General features: G+C 43.9%; 1 protein-coding gene across 14 annotated transcripts in view; it reads left to right on the top strand.

Annotated features, from left to right (window-relative positions):
- Positions 1-3,758: 3,758 nt before the first annotated feature.
- LOC105011268 (transcription factor COE1-A) overlaps positions 3,759-21,173 on the top strand; it is a 144,047-nt gene continuing 126,632 nt past the window's right edge. For all 14 annotated transcript variants that reach the window (XM_020048558.3, XM_010871173.5, XM_010871167.5 and 11 more), the window contains exons 1-6: positions 3,759-4,339; positions 5,028-5,184; positions 6,163-6,226; positions 7,632-7,687; positions 14,776-14,849; positions 18,530-18,598. In XM_020048558.3, the coding sequence (XP_019904117.2) occupies positions 4,206-4,339; positions 5,028-5,184; positions 6,163-6,226; positions 7,632-7,687; positions 14,776-14,849; positions 18,530-18,598 (554 nt within the window). In that variant the 5' untranslated portion in view covers positions 3,759-4,205. The remainder of the gene's footprint in view (positions 4,340-5,027; positions 5,185-6,162; positions 6,227-7,631; positions 7,688-14,775; positions 14,850-18,529; positions 18,599-21,173) is intronic.

The raw sequence follows: 21,173 nt of genomic DNA, 5'->3' as shown, positions 1-21,173 counted from the left end.
AGTAGAACTAGAGGCTAACAGAAGACTGCCCAGAACATTACCAAGTAGAACTAGAGGCTAACAGAAGACTGCCCAGAACATTACCAAGTAGAACTAGAGGCTAACAGAAGACTGCCCTGAACACAAAAATGCCTAGTAAAACTAGAAGCTACCAGAAGACTGCCCAGAACACAAAAATGCCTAGTGAAACTAGAAGCTACCAGAAGACTGCCCAGAACATGAAAATACGAAGTAGAACAAGAGGTTACCAGAAGACTGCCCAGAACACAAAAATGCCTAGTAAAACTAGAAGCTACCAGAAGACTGCCCAGAACACAAAAATGCCTAGTAAAACTAGAAGCTACCAGAAGACTGCCCAGAACACAAAAATGCTTAGTAAAACTAGAAGCTACTAGAAGACTGCCCAAAACACAAAAATACCAAGTAGAACTAGAGGTTACCAGAAGATTGCTCAGGAACAGAATAATGAATGTCAAATATCGCACGGGGGCGATGTTTCATCACTTTTTACAGAGTTGAGTTCCCAAAACCGGAACTCCCACAGGCGTTAAAAGTAGACTACAACATACTATAAAGAGTTTCCAATGACGGTTCTGCAGGACATCTTGAGTTCCATCCTCTCTTAATCAGAAACAATTTCCGACCTGAGACAACGCGTGAGTTAATTTGACTAGCAGGGAGAAACAAACCAGGGGCACCTGCTATTGCAAAAAGTTCCAAATATAAATAGCCTGCCATTATTAGAGGTCTAAATTTAGGAGTCTTGTTAGTAATGAATACATTGGTTTCTATCTGAACGTTCCATTGGGTAAAAACATTGCTTTTCTAAACGTAGTTGTCAAGGGGCCGGCATAAATGCATTTATGCCTCTGGTCTAAACAAGAAAACTTAACGTCGTTATGTCACCGTAAGATTGATTAGGTATAAGCTAGCAAGGCAATGTAAAATAGTCTAATACAAATATAGCTAGATAAAGTCAAAGGAAAGAATATTGGTTTTTTATATAAAATAGTTAGCTTTCTGTATTTTCATGGTCCACATTAGGCTTCTATTAAGTCGCTCTGTGGTAGAGGTTATTTTTATATCGGGATGCGAGCGAATAATTGCATCATTGTAACCAGATGATTCCATCCAATAGGCCAACACGACGCCTCCTGACCACGCGAGGGAGCGGCAGTTGCATCTGAAAATGATGCCACCAATGTAATGCAGTGAGCACATAACATCTCCACTCTGTACAAATGATCGCGTTATGTAGGCCTTATACTGTCAGCCCTTACAAAACTCTCTTGTGTCAAATGTTTTCAAATTTCATTGGATTTTACTGCATTTTGGTAGACCTATTGTTTTCTAGTTGGCAATAGTAATGTTGGTGGCTAGATTATTGGGAAATGTAAGCTATCTAATTTAAATGACAAACCCAAACAAATGTAAACACGCCGCTGACAATAAATTCTGATTGATTTAATAATATAGTTTTCAATTGTTATGGCCTTCAATTCAAATGACATCCTGAAATTATAGCTTATGTATTCATCTTTCTGATAGGTTACGGCCCACCTAATATATCCTATTAGGCCTGTGATTCAGTTTAGGTTAAGTAACAGATTATTATTTTATCTGTTTTTGTACTTGGCCATTTACGTGTATGGATTGTAGGTCAGGGTTAACGGATTAGATTAGGCCTAAAAAAAAAGAAAAAAAAAGGGGGGAAAACACATGGGAAAACTCGGGAGGTGCTAAAATATTAATGGTTCAGTTGTTTCTGTCAGTTAAAGAGTACGAACACTTAGGCTACTTATCTCTTACAGTCTGAAGCTACACCACGCGTTACAATTAACGCGCGCAATCTAAACCTCTCCTCTTAGCGTACGTTGATGTTTTGATAGTATCCTCATATTAGAATTATAATCATATCAGAAAACTTTTTTCGGCCACCATCTCCGACCTTTATCCGGAGATGGGCTTATTATAGCCTACACGCTGATATTTTTCTATCGCATTGGCCCATTTACTTTGTCCATTATGACCAGGCTCACCTCCATTATAATGTATTTCACCCCTTTACGCAGTGGTCTTATAATCATCCAACGCAGTAGGCTATAAGGTCGAAAACGTTCACTAATAGCGACACTGGCTACATTTGCACAAATGAATAGGAATAATGGATGTTTCGCTAAAGGTTATTCGTTTTTTATTAGGCCTAAACCCTCATGAAATTATTAATCAGACTTTTTCTCTGTTCTAAGTAGTCTCTAAAGGAGTAGCCTATTTTGGCCTGTGTATTTATCACCACTAAATAGCAGTTTCAGGGAAAGGCAAAGCCAAGGAATCTGGTAACAATTATGCTTCATTGTTATTTTGAGCTAATTGTTGTTATTGTCACTTTGTTTGTGTCTCAATGCTTCTTGTGGCGTTAGCACAAATAGGCTACAGTTACATTTTAAATAGAACAATGGGTACGTTTTGTTTCATAACATGTGTGTTTCATAAATTAGTGGAAAAACGATTACCACATGGAAGCAGCGCTTTTCCCTGCTAAAGACCAACATTGATATCTAATTTTCTCACAGACAAAATATTCAACAACTTTTGTGTTTTTATTAGTCCTGCTAATAACAGCAATTTCGGAACTCATGGTAGCCTAACCTTGATATGGTATTGCAAAATACGGTGGAACATTTGAAATGCAGTCGCTTTGCCTGCATGACAAGGGCCTTTGAAAGTCAGCAGGCGTTTGACGCATATGCATAGCTTCCACAACAGTGAATATAAAGTGTGTAACAATATGCAAACTGTACAACAACATGGTATCAGTATTGTATCAGGACAGTAGGCAATAATGGACATGTCAATCAATCAATCAAATTTTATACAGCCTTTTTACGTAAGCAGTCACGGTGTTTTTTTTTTCTTTCTTACAGATTCGCTACCCAGCTTGAAACCCCAACAACAATTGACTGCAAATTATTTAAATGTGAATGTTAAATCAAAAGTTTATAACACCTGGGGCCCTGAGATTGAGATATAGATTAGTCTTTTATACTTTTTGCACAGACAAAGCAGTAGACATTTCTTTGCGACCCGAATGTGAGCCTATAAAATAGTGGATGCTCACCTATGAATTACCTCCAATAATTACGTAGCCTAGTAGTTATACACGAGTAGCCTACCAGTAGCCAGATAATGCCACACATAGGCTACAAATTAAATAAAAACAAAAACCGTAACGTAGCTGTTTTCCCTATAAAGTCGCCAATGAGGACCTGCGCACTATCCATGCAGAAATCTGTCACTGAGGGCTACGTGGTGTTACACGTTATTCTCATGACTGAAGCAGACGAAGGTATCTGCGTTTCCTCGACGTACGCTTTGCTTCACGCGACCAATTTTTCGATATGGAGTCATCTTTAGCAACTGTCTCCGAGAGCTCCTTTTCGGTAGGGTACTCACTGGCTTTAGCTGCGAGAGCGCGACCGTACGGTGCAGTGGAGATAAGGAAGGGGGCGGCCTTAAATACGTCGCCTAATGAGGCGATAGGAGCCGTGGTTGGGCGGATCTGACACTGGGCTCGTCTTTGTTTTGGGGGCGGCCCGCCTCAGTCACTCCCTCTTCCCTCTGAGGCGATGCTTGTGTTTAGTTCTCAGAGATAGTCAAATAGGATTCCTTTGGGAAGGGACACAAATCACTCCCATTTTAACAAGAGGAACAACACGGGATCTGCAGCCACAAGGGTCCTCCTCTTCTTGATTTCCAATTTCTTATTCATTTCCTTTTGACAGGGAAGATCTCTGGAAAAGGAAAACAAAGAGAAAAGGAAGGAAAACTTGTCAGGGGATGATGACATTTGATCTAGCACAATCTGAAAGCTGTAGTTGATCCCATTCTTTCTTTAACTGACACCAGACCTCTTAGAGCAAGTGTCCTCAATACTGGAGGGACATCGTCAAAACCTCAAGTGAGATTCTATTCATTTGCGCTGCCTCGCATTTCGCTCGTTTGTCTTTTTTCATCACTGTTTGAAGTGCTTTTGGTCTTTAAGATACCAGGATTTCGATAACTCGTATTTTGACTACTTTTTTCTCGGTTTGAAGTAAACAGACACTCTGTCACTGGCATCAACGCGGACCCAGTACTTTTACCTGTGATCAGAGAAAACGGATTTTGGGACACTCACAAACGGAGAGAGGGAGCGCGATTTTTTCATGTTTGGGATTCAGGAGAGCATCCAGAGGAGTGGGAGTAGTTTGAAAGAGGAACCCATCGGATCCGGGATGAACGCAGTTCGGACATGGATGCAGGGAGCCGGGGTGTTGGATGCAAACACAGCCGCTCAAAGGTAAGAAGCCGGGGAGACGGCATCTTTCTCCCGGCGCAAGGACTCCACCCGGACACGGATGGTCCATGGTTTTGGAAATCATATTTTTTAATGGAAATAATTATTTTTGGCCACACTTTTGCAGTTTAGACTGCATGCTTTGTATTCGAAGAATTGTTGAAGTTTACTTCGTCGGCATTATAGACGCTTCCCTCACCAATGGACGCAAATTGGTCTATAGCCTGATGGATTACTTAGGCTACTCAAATTGACCTGGTCTGTTTTAAGACATAACAGTTAACATGCTATTGATATTTGTTTGAATAATATAATAACATAATAAACCCCATGCTATTAAATTGGCAATGGCAGTGTTATGGAATTGCGTAGGGTGTTCAGTGAGTTGTCACAAGATCTAATATCATACAATATATAACAGGCATATTAACTAATAAAAAAACAGCCAACTTCATTACAATTATTCTAAAAGAAGGCTATTTCTCATCGTTTCAAATAAGACAAATGTGGGCCTACTCAATATCCAGAGGTTTCCCTCTGAATAACTTGATTGTAAACGGAGCAATAGGCGCAGTTTTACTCTAAAACGTAAGTTTGACTCTAACTACACCTAAAACGTATTATCTTATATTAATGCGTTTAAGTCTGGTGATGCTCTAACATCGACTCCCCCTTGCATGTCTATCCACAGTGGAGTGGGTCTTGCCCGGGCGCACTTTGAGAAGCAACCGCCATCAAATCTTCGGAAATCCAACTTCTTTCACTTCGTTTTGGCTTTATATGATAGACAAGGACAACCTGTGGAAATCGAAAGAACGTCTTTCATCGGTTTTGTCGAGAAGGAAAAGGTGAGTGATTAAAAAAAACTAACTTCTGTAGCTATGCACTATTTACCCATCCACATTTGAAATTTATAAATAAGCCCACGGCCTAGATGTAGCCTATCAAACGTTACTAATTAAAAATTAAAGCACCTTAAACCAACTCATAGACATGTGTATTTGTTCTGCGCTTTCAGTTGTCCACATTCTAATGGTGGCCTAATTATTGGCTACTATTGGGCTAACAGTAATAATCGTGTATTTAAATTATAACATTAGACCTAATAATACTAGACAAATAATATTAAGAATCATTATAATATTAGGCTTCTAACAATATGTTTTTAGAGTAATATATATATATATATATTTATATATATATATATATATATATATATATACATATACATATATATATATATTATATAAAGTTTGAACGTTGAAGCGTATTTTTATTTAAGCTGTAGACTGTTTTAAAATAATGGGAAGTATTTGACTTAATACAATTTAACTGAATGTGTTTTCTTATTAAAAAATAAAAATATTTAGCGTGCTGCTATGGAAATATTTTTGGCAATGAGTTTCATTTAACTACATTTCAGAAAATTAATAATTATAATAAATATATTATAATCACTTGTTCCATGAATTGTCATTATTTGCAACAAAACAGTTTGAATGTGTTTTTTTGTGTTATCACAAGGCCTGCGTTCAGGTTGTAACTACAGTATCTTTATGTTATTCTCATCTCAAACAGAGGTTCATTTACAGTTCTCTATAAAGTTCAATTAAGTCGTTGTTGAATCATTAAAAATGTATGTGTAGAGAAATTATGCTAGATTTTGATACACATTATTATGCTAAAATTCAACGTATCACCAATTTATTGTAAATTCATTAGCCGAATTCTGAGAGCTCAGTCTAATTTCAGCAAAAGCACACCAAGGTTGCATTATCGGATTAATTAAATTATTTTCACTCCAATTTAAATCTGTTCATTTACAGGAATCCACTGGAGAGAAGACCAACAATGGGATTCATTACAGACTGCAACTCCTCTACAGTAATGGTGAGTGTAAAACAGGTCAACTCCTGTCGTCACAGTTGTTCTCATGTTCTGAGTCGCAGGAAGCGGATACATAGCCTACCACAAACACGATTTGCATCAAATTCTAATAACAGCGCCAGGTGCAATTTATTTTAGCCCGCGATTTTGTTCGCTGGTGTCATGTTTGCGTTACAGGAATTGTTACATTTTTAACAGACTAATAAAACGTGTCATTCTGTATAACAATTTTTAATAGTCAATACTTGGTGCTGTTTTAAAAATGTAGCCTATACCGTCATATAATTAAAATAATGTAAATATCAATAATAACCTATAATGGCCTGCCGTATGTTGCTTAATACAACTTTAGCGCTTTCTGAATTTCATGACCTGAATTATTTTCTTATCACAACAATTATCATTGCTAAATATTTTCCCATATAGGCTAATTAGTATTGCGCTTCTTGTTTTTGGATACTTTAGCTATGCTCTAGTACCTTGTCCTCAATGGTCTTGCTTGGTTGATCTGTTGGTCCGCTTAGCAGCTATTTGTGTCATCAAAAAAGAGAACCGTGTTTAGGTCGCTGTATCTTGGGTTGACGTGCAAGTGTGTTATTGTTTTTACAGGTTATTCTTATTTCCTTTAAGTTTTTTAATTGGTGTGGTTTTCGTGATTTCCTCGTAGCCAACACATGGCGCGAGACTTGACAGTCCGTGGAACAATGAAACCATCAATATTTAATTGTGTTAATCTTAACGAACAGGCAATAACGCATTGTAGAATAAGATGTAACGTTATTTATGCATATTCAGTTGTCAGTAAAGGCTTGTTTATATATTGTTTACTTTTTGTTTTGGATTTGTTTCAAATATGCGTTTGGCAACAACTATTCCATAATCCATCAAAACATGGTGCCAAGAAAAGTGTGCAAATATCGTATGAAGACAAGAGCTATATTCACTGACATTGCTAATGGGAAACACATTTTGTTTGCCAATACAGAAACTAAAATGTGACTGGAATCTTAATGTTTTTTAATAATGAATAATTCTGAAATCTGGAAGATGAGTTTCTGCTGTTTTATTTGGTTTATTACCATCTTTTTTGGAGAAAAAAAATCTTTATTGACAAAACGTTATTTATGAAGTTAAAAATATTAATTTATTTCCAGACACTAAATTAAATACGAAAATTCGGTTGTGCCCTTAGATAATTTTCTGCGAGGTCAACTTTGTTGGTCGATGCATAGTTTTGGACGAACCTTAGTCAGTGCCTCCATGATGTGTGTCTACTCCATTTCCACTCATCTTTTGTTCTTTCCCCTTCCTCTCACTTCTCCCTCTCTCTCTCTTCTCCCTCTCTCTCTCTCCTCTCTCTCTCTCTCTTCTCCCTCTCTCTCTCTCTCTCTGTGTTTGTCTCTATCAGGCATCAGGACAGAGCAGGACTTTTACGTGAGGCTCATCGACTCCATGACTAAACAGGTATGGTTCCATGCACTTCCTCGTCCCCCTGCCTAATAAACGCAAATAAACACACGACATTAGCAGAACACTCTGAGGGACTGCAGGGAGGAGAAAGAGTCAAGTGTCTCTGGCGGTTCTAGAGCTGAGGGCAGGAGGCAGCGCTCCTTGGCCCGCTGCGTGTCAACCGAGGCTGGTGTCACATTTGGACAGGTCCCCCCTCACTTGGTAGCACTGACAGCCTCGAGTGTCTTCTTCTATTACACCCCTGACAATGAGGCGAGGTGTGGGGGGGGGGGGGGGTGAATTGTCTTTCCCTGTGAAACTCACTCTGCTGTTTTGGGGATGGATGGATGGGTGGGTGGGTGGGTTGCGATGGTGTCTGCAATGGCCGCCGCGCTGACACCCCAGAGAAAGTCAACATTTCATACGCCGAATTATAATGGTCAATTTAACCTTGTGTGTTCAACGGCTAGGGTTTCCATTTCCGCCCCTGGATTGTACCCCTATGTATGGTGTGACACGTTCGGGGGTTTGGCTGGTGCTCGTTAACGGGCCGAGGGGTAACAGCCGGCTGCCGAGGGACGGCACGGCTCTCCTGACGTGCCCGTGGGCTCTGACGGTGTCACGGTCAATATGAAATGGCATTGGAGCCCAGTGGCAGCCTCTCCGACGGCGTCACTCTGTTTGTTTCTTAATAAACTGCTTAACCTCTTCTGAGGGTGGGCTGACAGAGGGGACGGGGGCTGGGGGGGGGGGGGGTCCTCTCCTTCCACTGGGGTTTTAGTTTGCTTCTGTCGAGGAAACTAATATGGGCTTTCAGGAATACAAATTGAGAAGGCGAAATTGGATTTTAATTGGAATTCCTTTATTTTGCTTTCCTCTTGTCGATGTACCAGACATTTCGATGCCCCCCCCCCCCCCCCCCCCGTTTCATATTGTCGGTGGTGGTGAGTGATGGCCAGGATTTTCACCAGTACAGCGAGGCAGATTACACGGTCTACATGTGTCTTTGAAACCCTAAGATGAGTCAGATGACTTACGGATCAGGTTTGTTCTTGCTCTCGGCGCCTCGGCAGTGTTCCGCCAGGAATGTGAGCCGCGCCATGGCACAGGACCCCCTCACCCGCTCCGCTTCTATGCCTGACAGCCATTCCCTGGAGCCTCTGCAGCTACTGCAGACTAGGGGCCGCTGATGCCGGGACACATATTCGAGGAGTAGTATAGCTTCCAGGCTGCATTGTAAGTAGGGACAGGATGTTTTTTTCTGACCAGGGAAAACTCTGGGCGGTAGTTGTTGTAGCGCATGTATTTTTAGGGCCATGTGTTTTTCTGTCAAAGTATCGGGAGAATGAAACGGCGTAATGTGAAGCTTTAGCTGTGGAGAGACTGGGGGGTGTGGGAAAGGAACCTTGTCAAACAGGTGGCCCGGCCAAAACGGAGATGCGGTTGTTTGGGATAACTGATAAGGTCACTGTCATCAGCTCGATCACCCCACGCGCTCTCCCCTCGGCGAGGAACGGGTCTGTCTGTCTGTCTGTCACAGCTGTGAATCTCAGTGTCTGATGGCGGGGCGTGTTGCATGCCGCTGCTCTGAGCCTTTATGGAAAGCGCCGGTAATCATGGTAATCCTATAAACCTAACCACAGGGTTTAAGTGCTGTTGTAACTGTGACCAACACCACCACCCAACTGTTCCACAGCTCCAACGCTGAATCATTTCACCGCAACTCCATCGCCAACCCAAAGATTACCTAAGGGGAGAAAGTGAAGAAGTGTTTCTTGGTTTTTGGGTTACTGCGTTCCGTATTTTGTGGTCTCGCTCGTTAGTTGCATGTTCGTGTTCATTATAACCATGATGTTGCGGCAGCATACAGGGTTATTATTGTCCTAAACCACCAGTAAATCATCAATACTGTCAGAGTGTGAATGGAGTACTGGAGAGGTGGAAAGACAGAGTGAGAATTAGTGTGGGAGAGGGGGAGAGAATTATTGCTTTAATTATATTTTTCTTATTTTCAACTTGCTTTGGCAATGTAAACACATTTCCCATTTCAATATTGCCCGTTTGAATTGAATTAAGAGGTGAACCAGAGAGAGCTTAACAGAAAGTTAAAAGAGAGAGAGGTAAAGAGAGGGAGGGAGAGAGAGAGAGGGAGAGAGAGGGAGGGAGAGAGAGGGAGGTAAAGAGAGGGAGAGAGAGAGAGGGAGGTAAAGAGAGGGAGGGAGAGAGAGGGAGGTAAAGAGAGGGAGAGAGAGATGGAGAGCGAGGCCCCAGAATGTCGGTCGGACAGCTGTATCTGTGATGATCATTGTCTCCATCTCTGACAGGTCTGATGAAGACAGAGCCCAGGCAGGAGGGCCTGTCCTTCTCTCTCCCTGACTCGTTCTCTCCACATCCTTCCCTCTCTACCCCCCCAATCTCTCCCTCCCTCCCTCTCTCCCTCTTTCGCCTATTCTCTCACCCTCCCTCTCTCTCTCTCTCCCTCACCCTGAGGTTTGGCGCCAGAACAGCTGAGTGGGGGGTGGGGTAGTTGCTAGTTTGACGTGGGGAACAAAGACAAGAGACAGGCAGGCTGAACGCGGCACCTCTTTAAAAGTCGCTGCATTTCTGCGGCGGCCCAGGAAGAAAGGCTGCCATGCTCCTGGTGGCGCGCTAACAGATGACGCTAACGGAGAAGGAAGTGTGTTTCCACATATTTATAGCAACTTGTTTACACGCCTTAGATTTCAGCCGTCACATCAAAGCCAATGAGGAAAATGGCGAATGAAAAGTGTGTGGCGCAAGATGAAATATGTATTAAAAGGCGCATGAACGCTACATGCTTGTTAATGCACCCAGTGTCTCACTTTCTTGTTCTCTCAGGATGGGTCTGAATGTCACCTCTGCTACATACACAGGGAAGTGGAAGGAGCATATTTTGTTTTTATGGACCGAGGACTTCTAAGACAGGAAGACGGGGTTCAACTACAAAAACGTTTTGTGACTAGGCCTAGATTTCTTTCCTTTATAATCCTTTAATACAAACAAAACTTCTTGTCCATTTGCAGGCAGATTTTCTACCTATTAGAATTCCGGATGTATCAAAAGCTGCATGGATTTAGACACTGAACACTTCAGAGATGCTAACAATCCAGACAAAAGGCTATTCATCTCTTCTATGAGACATTTCCTGCTGTTGGGAGGCTGTCCGACAGCGTTGGATATTCAGAATTAGATTGTAGTACTAGCAGTGACTATTTGGGGAATTTTAGTGAGACTGAGGCCCAGGTCTGGAGGTCTAGGCGGTTTGGGCTGTTGGTTGCCTGGTTACCGTCCATCAGCACCCTCTCTTGGTGGGGGTAAATAAAGGTGTCACTTAGCAACTCTTGATTTTTTTTTTTTGTAAACCAGACTGAAAGACGAGCCAAAAATACCACTGTGTTATTTATTTTTTCTCCTAATGAGTTTGCATCCTCTCCCCTTCTGCTGATCTGTGTAGTTCCTGTTTCTTTTTCTGCTTGAGAGAGAGAGAAAAAATGATGCCATGTTTTTCAGCACCATTCATTTTGCATTTTGACATATTTACCAAACAACATCAACAGAGTGAGAGAGTTTCAGTCCAGATTTTGTGATTTTGACAAACTCCCGGGGTCTCCTCTACAAAGGTCTCTGGATATTTTATTTTCATTTTTCTGAAAATGTTGGGTCATTTTATCCCCCGCAATTAATTCAGAGGTTTGGGGATCTCTGTGCGTGGATCTCTGTGCAGGGATCTCTGTGTGGGGATCTCTTCGCTTTCTCAATTACCATTGATCTGATGAAGTTTGAGTGAAAGAGGTCTTTCCATTGAGACTTAAACTGATTGGCCGGATGGTGGCTTTTAAACAAGCAATTGAAAATCCTAACTTCACATAGTACACAGGTCACTCTTCTCACTAAGGCATTTTCTTCGGAACCAATAGCTTTCACTTGTGATGGATATTCCGCCATTTTGACAACCACAACCACTGTTACTACTCTGAAACTGAATGGCCCTTCGGTTCAGAACGAATTTGATATGTCACATCAAAGAACCATAGTCACTCAACTCACTATGTTTCAGATTAGTGCCTAAAACAAAATGGCCACTATGGGCCATTGAAACTTCATGTGGGCAAAGACCTACCACCTAAATGCACATGAATCTGCCCAGCATATTTATATATTTACAAAATGTGGTGCACATGTAGCAAACAATGTCAAGACTGCACATAAGAGCATTTGTATTCACCACACAGTAGTGCTACAGCAGACATGTGTTTATATTTATTGATTTGTTTGATTCACACAGTATCTCAGACATCAGAGATTCTGACAGAATTTGGATGAATTATGTTCCTAGTCACGGATACTACGCCGATTGGCCCGGGGGAGGTGCATCATTTGTGATTGGCCCGGGGGAGGTGCATCATTTGTGATTGGCCCGGGGGAGGTGCATCATTTGTGATTGGCCCGGGGGAGGTGCATCATTTGTGATTGGCCCGGGGGAGGTGCATCATTTGTTATTGGCTCCAGGGGGAGGTGCATCATTTGTTATTGGCTCAGGGCGAGGTGCATCATTTGTGATTGGCCTGGGGAAGGTGCATCATTTGTGATTGGCCCAGGGGAGGTGCATAATTTGTTATTGGCTCCAGGGGGAGGTGCATCATTTATGATTGGCATGTTTTTTGGGGAACGGCATGTTTTCTATTACCTTGTGTACCTTGTTTGTTTGGCTTTGGATTATTATTTTTGTCAGCAAAGACTAAACATTTTCAGGAACTTTTCCAGGAAATTTTCAGGAACTTTTTGGTCTTACTTATAGACAATGTGCTATGTAGATTCAAATAAATATATATTGATAATTACACTGTCTGTGCCTGACCATCCATTAGAAAAAAAACTTTGCGGATGATTGTAGCCTAACCCTGACCTAAACCTTATCTCATGACTGTATTTTTCCTAAGAATTCATCTGTAGAGGTAATGTTGTTCTTCTGAAGGACAGGACATTATACACGGCCTAGATGTGCTCAGTAAAGATAGATATGGCCTGGAAGGAGAGAGCAGTGTTCCCCAAGCCTCAGACAGTGATGCATGCAGGGCTGTTTTAGAAGACCTTGGTCTTTATTCTCTCAAAGTGAAACCAAAGGAACAAGTCATTTTCATAGTCACCCTGACTGCAGAGTAGCTTGTGAAGCCAGCTCCTTTTTCTAAACTGGGTGTTACCAGGGATCTGCTCATTTCAACACAGTGTTTTGCATTTCCCTTAACGCTAAATACAGTGTTGAAACAAAGACACACACCATTACACTCCTACAAGGTAGACGTTCGCAGATACGCACCAGGGTCTAGTGTTCATCTTGCTGTTAACAGCGGAGATAGACACCCGGTTGGCACTCTCCAGTATCTGTGTAGCCCTCGGAACGATGAGTCATGAATATTTCAACCCTGAGAGAAGGGGAGCGGGGCGGGGTGGGCAGGCTACAATGTGCGGGAAAATAACACAACGTTACCAGTTCCCACTGCACTCATAAAGAGGCCAGCGTGCCGGGTCTACTTTCCATAAAACATGGCCAGAAATCCGTGCAGCGTATTCAGGACAACGCGCTCGGGCCTCCCCGGTGTCTGAGTGCTGTTAAAGAGTCCCGCCGTTAACCGCGGAGTGACAGCCTGAGCACAAAGGTTGTGTGTTGCTGTGTTCAAGGTGAGAGGTTCCTTCCCTGGGCCCTGGCCCCTGTGGTGTCACTGACTGGGGCGACCTGTGCCTCTCAGCGGGGCCCAGAGCCCCTCTCTCCCCAGCCAACGGCCACTCTCGCTGTTATCTTCTCGTGGAGCCCACTCTCTGCTCCTCTCCACTGTCTTTACGTTATGTCCTGCTCTGCAGGGCTGTGGATAGGCAGGGCCTCTTCCCTCCTCCCTCCCTCCCTCCCTCCCTCCCTCCCTCCTTGACAGAAATATTGGACGGGTCCCGTAGATTTCCCACGACACACGCGGCTATTCATTAAACATCCCCCGGCCAGAGGCAGTAAATACTGCATTAAACTCTTAGGGCCGCTCTGTGTGTTTGTCTGTTTCTCAAGTGGAATCTGCTCTTTTAGATTCCTGGCCGAACAGGAGGGAGGGAGTGAGGGATGAGGGGAGGGAGGGAGGGATGGATGAGGGGAGGGAGGGAGGGATGGGGGGGGGAGGGAGGGAGGGAGGAGGGAGCTGGTTTTAGTAGTGGTCATATTGGAGCATAGGGCAGGATGGACGTTGGGTGTGGAAAGAGGTGAAGCTTTCTAACCGTTCTTTAAATTTGTCAACAGTTAAAAAAATATATATCTGTGCTGAGGCTTCCAAAGGTGGTGGGAGGGGGTAGCTTGATGTCTTAAGGATGATGTCCTTCAGTGTAGTGTTTTGTCTCGCACTCAAGTCTCAGTAGGGAAGTGAAAGGCCACATTTTTTGTTATTGATGAGCTCAGTGTGTGTGTGTCAGACAGATGTAGGAGTAGCTCCACTCTGTGATCAAGGGAGCGTCCAAAATGACAACCTAGACAGTGTCTCCCCATGGACTCCTGTGGGCCCCTATGTAGGGGACATGGTGCCATTCGGGCCTCGGACGATATAGAGACAGGAAGTCGTATTTGCTTCGGCACTCACCGCCTTGTTTGGCTGGACCACAGAACGCTCTCAACACGCCCTGCACAGACAATAAATGTTACAAAAATGTGGTGACGTTATCGCACGAGGAAAAGCAATGTTAACCAAAATCAGGCCACATGTCGACGTGGAGTCTTCAGCCCAGAACGGTGCAGGATCTAAGTACTGAGTCCTATTCATTCGGTCCGGCATGCCCAGTTCAGGGTAGCCTCTGGTGATTTTCCTGGCACGCTGAAAGTGATAATATGTCCGTCAAGTGACAGCATCAAGGGAGAGGCGGATCCTGTAATGTTTCCATAGAGACGGGAGTCCGTGGATGGACATGTGACCAGATGTAATCCAGGCCACAGCAGGAACTCTCTTTCCGGCGTGGACCTCGCCGACCTCTGTGGTGATCGTGACTAACTCGGCTTTGAAAACAAATCCTCTACTGGTTTCTAATGTGTCTTTTCCCTCTTCCTTCCGCAGGCCATTGTTTATGAAGGTCAAGACAAGAACCCTGAGATGTGTCGAGTGTTACTGACACACGAGATCATGTGCAGGTAAGAAAGGGATGCGCCAAAGCTCTTCTTCACCAGTCTGCTCCTCCACTACCACACGTTACCATTACAATCATATTTGTAGATTCAATTCTGTGTTTTCTACAGTGATCTACATTCTAGAAGACAGGTCATCCTTCTTGCCGTAGAAGACAGGTCATCCTACCTCCCATAAAAGACAGGTCATCTTACCTCCCATAGAAAACAGGTCATCCTAATTCCCGTAGAAGACAGGTCATCCTACCTCCCATAGAAGACAGGTCATCCTACCTCCCATAGAAGGCAGGTCATCCTACCTCCCATAGAAAACAGGTCATCCTAATTCCCGTAGAAGACAGGTCATCCTACCTCCCATAGAAGACAGGTCATCCTACCTCCTAAAAAAGTCAGGTCATCTTACCTCCCATAGAAAACAGGTCATCCTAATTCCCATAGAAGACAGGTCATCCTACCTCCTAAAAAAGACAGGTCATCCTACCTCCCATAGAAGACAGGTCATCCTACCTCCTAAAGAAGACAGGTCATCCTACCTCCTAAAAAAGACAGGTCATCCTACCTCCCATAGAACACAGTTGATCCTACCTCCCATAGAAAACAGGTCATCCTACCTCCCATAGAAGACAGGTCATCCTACCTCCTGTAGAAGACTAAGAAATGTGGTAGCATAGCAAATAGAAAGGAAGATGAGTTTTGCTATCAAATATTTTACCTTTAATTAAAATAAAAAGATGAATTTACTTGGAACTGGGTTGTGAGGATAGACTTTTCCCTATTTTTAGAGGCATTTGAACAGTTCTCTCTTCCTCTCCCGAAAATACCTCTCTGATGCCTGGTTAATTAGGACATGCAGAAACTCATTACTCAATTTGAATTCTCCTGTTGTTACGCTGTTAACAAATGGGCCTTCCCTTGAATTGTGACTATGAAATATATACAAGGACTTTTGCATACGCACACATACACACACAAAAGCATGCACCCATAAACCTGTGCACGCACACACACACACACCCACACACACATACATTCCTGCCCTCACACATACACACCAACAATCACACACACACACACACAATCAAAGATGCTTACTCCTTTTTCATACTCGTGTTTAGAAAAAAAAGTTATCCTCCAGCCTGTTCTTCAGAACAGTTAGATGTGACTTCAATTTGGGATGCGACCAGGTGAATAATCGTAGTGTCTCAAATGGACAATTAGTGCACAATCTCTTTATCACAGCCTTTAGAGCCTAAACTGTAACCATCGTTCCTTGCCACCACCAGTACTAAAGCCGTACAGCCTGTAGCCCCTCAACACCACAGCATTACAGCCATGTCCTGTAGCCGCTCAACACCACAGCATTACAGCCATGTCCTGTAGCCCCTCAACACCACAGCATTACAGCCATGTCCTGTAGCCGCTCAACACCACAGCATTAACCATGTCCTGTAGCCCCTCAACACCACAGCATTACAGCCATGTCCTGCAGCCGCTCAACACCACAGCATTACAGCCATGTCCTGTAGCCGCTCAACACCAATTCCCACAGCCACAGTCCCAGGAATGGAGCCGTGCTGATTCTGCACTGGGTGCTCAAACACAATTATAAGCAGAAAATGAGTCTGTTCTCCATTAATCAGTACTGCTAATTGCTGCATGCCACCATTAACCATATGGTGCCAAGACAGCCTGGAACCCTGGGACATACAGCGCTTAGTGCTATCATTTCACATGCGCAAGTGACAGGCTACAATGAGCTTTTACAAAGGAGTAACAGATTTAAGGTCACATGGCATTTTTACGTAGACCTACAAAAAGTAATTTACGAATTATGAGATTCACTAAATAAACTGGGATTTAGTGTTTTGGTTTAAGGCGAAAGCTGGTGAGCTGAAATAATTTGTCATGGTTTTGAGTAAATTAAAAATAAACAAAAGGTTAGAGGGCTCGATGTGATGGTGGTGTCCTCACAACAACAGCCATCACTACATCCTGTTAATTACAGCAGGCGATTTAGTTTTAATTTCTTCAAAAGCTGCAGAAGGAAGGAAGCGTTGAGATTAAAGATGTGATTTCCTTTGAATGTCCTGCGGGAGCAAATGGAAGTTAACAGGAAAAGAAAATATCCCTCTCAACAAAGCTGGTACAGGCATGTACTAATTAGCATATATTTTGTTGGAGGAAGGGCATGTGGGGGGGCAGGGGGGGGGCAGGGGGGGGACAATCCTTTCTCCCATGGGTTCTGTGTGATGATTGGATTGCAGGGAAGCTGTATCCCCCACACCCCCCCACCCAGGTTCTGTTCTGATCCAACGGGACCACACCGTGACCCAGTTCAGACTGGCGCTCACAAATCAGAACAACGGCGAGAGAGAGAGAGGGAATATGAAAAAGGATAAACGCGTGACCGAAGTAAGGGGAGGGGGGGGGGCAGGAACGTGAGGAACGTTACGCGCACCTGGGACATCCTGAAACGGCTCTCTCATGCCGCTCCACTCAGCTGTCTGCGAAAAGCGGGTTTTGAAACCGGGCCGGCTGCCACGGTCGCCACCCTTTTATGCTCCGGCGTTGCCACATCTCAGAGGCACGGATGTCACCGTGTGAATGATTGATGGAGCCGATCGATCAGTCCAGCCAAATGGTGGATGAGGTAACAGAGGGAGAGAGAGAAGATGGAGGGATGGGAGGATTGTTGGGGGGGGGGGGGTGTGGTGGGGTGGGGGGGGTGCTGTGGCAGGAAGACAATGTGGGGTGGTTTTATGTGACAGGCCTGTCCCCAGCCCCATTTAACACCCCACCACCATCTGTGCTCTGGAAACATGAGCCGAGGGCCTCCTCAGGCTGCCCTCCTCCCTGCCTGCCTCCTCCCTGCCTGCCTCCTCCCTGCCTGCCTCCAGGTCCCAGCCACATTACCCCTACACCCCGCCCTCACCCAGCCCCCGATGATGCTCACCTTTGTCAGAGTGTGTCAGGGGAGGGGGGTATCAGGTTAGCGGTGACCCAGGAGTATGTGTGGTGGGGGGTGGCGGGTGATTACCTGCTACCTGCCTCAGGTCATGCCAGGGGTGCCCCCACCCCGTCCCGGCACACCTGTCACCCCCTAACTGGCTGGCCTCTGAATGGCCTGTCTTTGAGGGCCGCTGTAATCCAGCCATATGTAGAGATAAATAATGCAGCGGACAGACAAACAGTTATACAGGTGACAAAAGGCTTGCTAAGGCTTAGTCTAATCCCCAACACAGAACCAGGCCTTAGTCTAGTCCCCAACACAGAACCAGGCCTTAGTCTAGACACCCCAACACAGGACCAGGCCTTAGCCTAGTCTCCAACACAGAACCAGGCCTTAGCCTAGTCCCCAACACAGAACCAGGCCTTAGTCTAGTCCCCAGCACGGGACCAGGCCTTAGTCTCCAACACAGGACCTGGCCTTAGTCTATTCCCTGACTTAAGACCTGGCCTTAGTCTAGTCCCGAACACAGGACCAGGTCTTAGTCACATGGTCAAGCCTTACCAGGCTGTTGGGTAATTGGTTCCTTCTATTTTGATCTGTGTGTCTGTCCACGAGCCTCGCTCTTACTGAAACATGCCTGCTTTTCTTTCTCCCTGTAACCCCACTACTCTCTCCCCCTCTGTCCCTCCCTCCCCCTCCCTCCCTCCCTCTGTCTGTCTGTCTGTCTGTCTTGCAGCCGTTGCTGTGATAAGAAGAGCTGTGGCAACCGCAACGAGACCCCGTCTGACCCCGTCATCATCGACAGGTACTGTAACTCACTCCTGTGTGTGTGTCTGTGTGTGTCTGTGTGTGTCTGTCTGCGTGTGTGTGTTACTTTATGGCTGCCGATGCCATCTGGGGATAAAATGAGGTGGTCCTAATCAGCACCATCCACAGTCTGGCCTGGTTTGGTCCAAGGTGGATCCCATGGTTCTGTCCATACAGTTTATAGTGAGTGCTATGGTGTGGGTGTGTGTGTGTGTGCGCGCGTGTGTGTGTGTGTGTGTGGGTGTGGGTGTGGGTGTGTGTGTGTGTGTGTGTGATCGAGAGAGAGAGACGTGAGTGGCCACAGTTTGCTCCTCCGCAGTGTGGGAGGATTAGGAGATAGAATGAGGAGGTTCTTTTCTCTCTCTCCTCTCCTCCTATCTCCTTTATTCTCTTCTTTTCGTCTCTCTACTCTCAGCTTCCCTTAATAAAACCCACATGGATAATGGACTGTGAAACAATAGCTGCCAAAGTGCCTGTAGCCCCCCCTTCTACTCCCCCTCCATGCCTCCCTTTCTCCCTCCTTCATGCCTCCAGGGCACCCAAATCCAGGCCTTCTCTCCCACACTGTATCTCTGACGGTCTCCCACACTGTATCTCTGATGGTCTCCCACATTGTATATCTGACGGTCTCCCACATTGTATCTCTGACGATCTCCCACACTGTATCTCTGACGGTCTCCCACACTGTATCTCTGACGGTCTCCCACACTGTATCTCTGACGGTCTCCCACACTGTATATCTGACGGTCTCCCACACTGTATCTCTGACGGTCTCCCACACTGTATCTCTGACGGTCTCCCACACTGTATCTCTAAAAGCTAGACGGGGTCTCCAGACCCTCTAGAGATCCTCACAGTATTAATGTTGTTACGGTTACGTTACCATCCGTGCTCACTGGGCTGTTAGTTCCGCAGTACTGGACATCACATGGTTTCTGATGTTGTGTTGTATATGTTAGGATGGTTTCTGATGTTGTGTTGTATATGTTAGGATGGTTCCTGATGGTGTGTTGTATATGTTAGGTTGGTTTCTGATGTTGTGTTGTAAATGTTAGGATGGTTTCTGATGTTGTGTTGTATATGTTAGGATGGTTCCTGATGGTGTGTTGTATATGTTAGGATGGTTCCTGATGGTGTGTTGTATATGTTAGGTTGGTTTCTGATGTTGTGTTGTATATGTTAGGATGGTTTCTGATGTTGTGTTGTAAATGTTAGGATGGTTTCTGATGTTGTGTTGTATATGTTAGGATGGTTTCTGATGTTGTGTTGTATATGTTAGGATGGTTCCTGATGGTGTGTTGTATATGTTAGGTTGGTTTCTGATGTTGTGTTGTTAGGATGGTTTCTGATGTTGTGTTGTATATGTTAGGATGGTTCCTGATGTTGTGTTGTTAAAATGGTTTCTGATGTTGTGTTGTTAGAATGGTTTCTGATGTTGTGTTGTATATGTTAGGTTGGTTTCTGATGTTGTGTTGTATATGTTAGGATGGTTTCTGATGTTTTGTTGTTAAAATGGTTTCTGATGTTGTGTTGTATATGTTAGGATGGTTCCTGATGTTGTGTTGTTAGGATGGTTTCTGATGTTGTGTTGTATATGTTAGGTTGGTTTCTGATGTTGTGTTGTATATGTTAGGATGGTTTCTGATGTTGTGTTGTATATGTTAGGATGGTTTTTGATGTTGTGTTGTATATGTTAGGTTGGTTTCTGATGTTGTGTTGTATATGTTAGGATGGTTTCTGATGTTGTGTTGTATATGTTAGGATGGTTTTTGATGTTGTTTTGTATATGTTAGGTTGGTTTCTGATGTTGTGTTGTATATGTTAGGATGGTTTCTGATGTTGTGTTGTATATGTTAGGATGGTTTCTGATGCTGTGTTGTTAGGATGGTTTCTGATGTTGTGTTGTATATGTTAGGATGGTTTCTGATGTTGTGTTGTATATGTTAGGATGGTTTCTGATGTTGTGTTGTATATGTTAGGATGGTTCCTGATGTTGTGTTGTTAGAATGGTTCCTGATGTTGTGTTGTATATGTTAGGATGGTTCCTGATGTTGTGTTGTTAGCATGGTTCCTGATGTTGTGTTGTATATGTTAGGATGGTTTCTGATGTTGTGTTGTTAGGATGGTTTCTGATGTTGTGTTGTATTTGTTAGGATGGTTCCTGATGTTGTGTTGTATATGTTAGGATGGTTTCTGATGTTGTGTTGTATATGTTAGGATGGTTTCTGATGTTGTGTTGTATTTGTTAGGATGGTTCCTGATGTTGTGTTGTATATGTTAGGATGGTTTCTGATGTTGTGTTGTATATGTTAGGATGGTTTCTGATGTTGTGTTGTATATGTTAGGATGGTTTCTGATGTTGTGTTGTATTTGTTAGGATGGTTCCTGATGTTGTGTTGTATATGTTAGGATGGTTTCTGATGTTGTGTTGTATATGTTAGGATGGTTTCTGATGTTGTGTTGTATATGTTAGGATGGTTTCTGATGTTGTGTTGTATATGTTAGGATGGTTTCTGATGTTGTGTTGTATATGTTAGGATGGTTTCTGATGTTGTGTTGTATATGTTAACATC

This window comes from Esox lucius, chromosome 7 (assembly GCF_011004845.1).
Source record: "Esox lucius isolate fEsoLuc1 chromosome 7, fEsoLuc1.pri, whole genome shotgun sequence".
NCBI classification, from domain to species: domain Eukaryota; kingdom Metazoa; phylum Chordata; class Actinopteri; order Esociformes; family Esocidae; genus Esox; species Esox lucius.
This window is presented reverse-complemented; position numbering and strand designations above follow the sequence as displayed.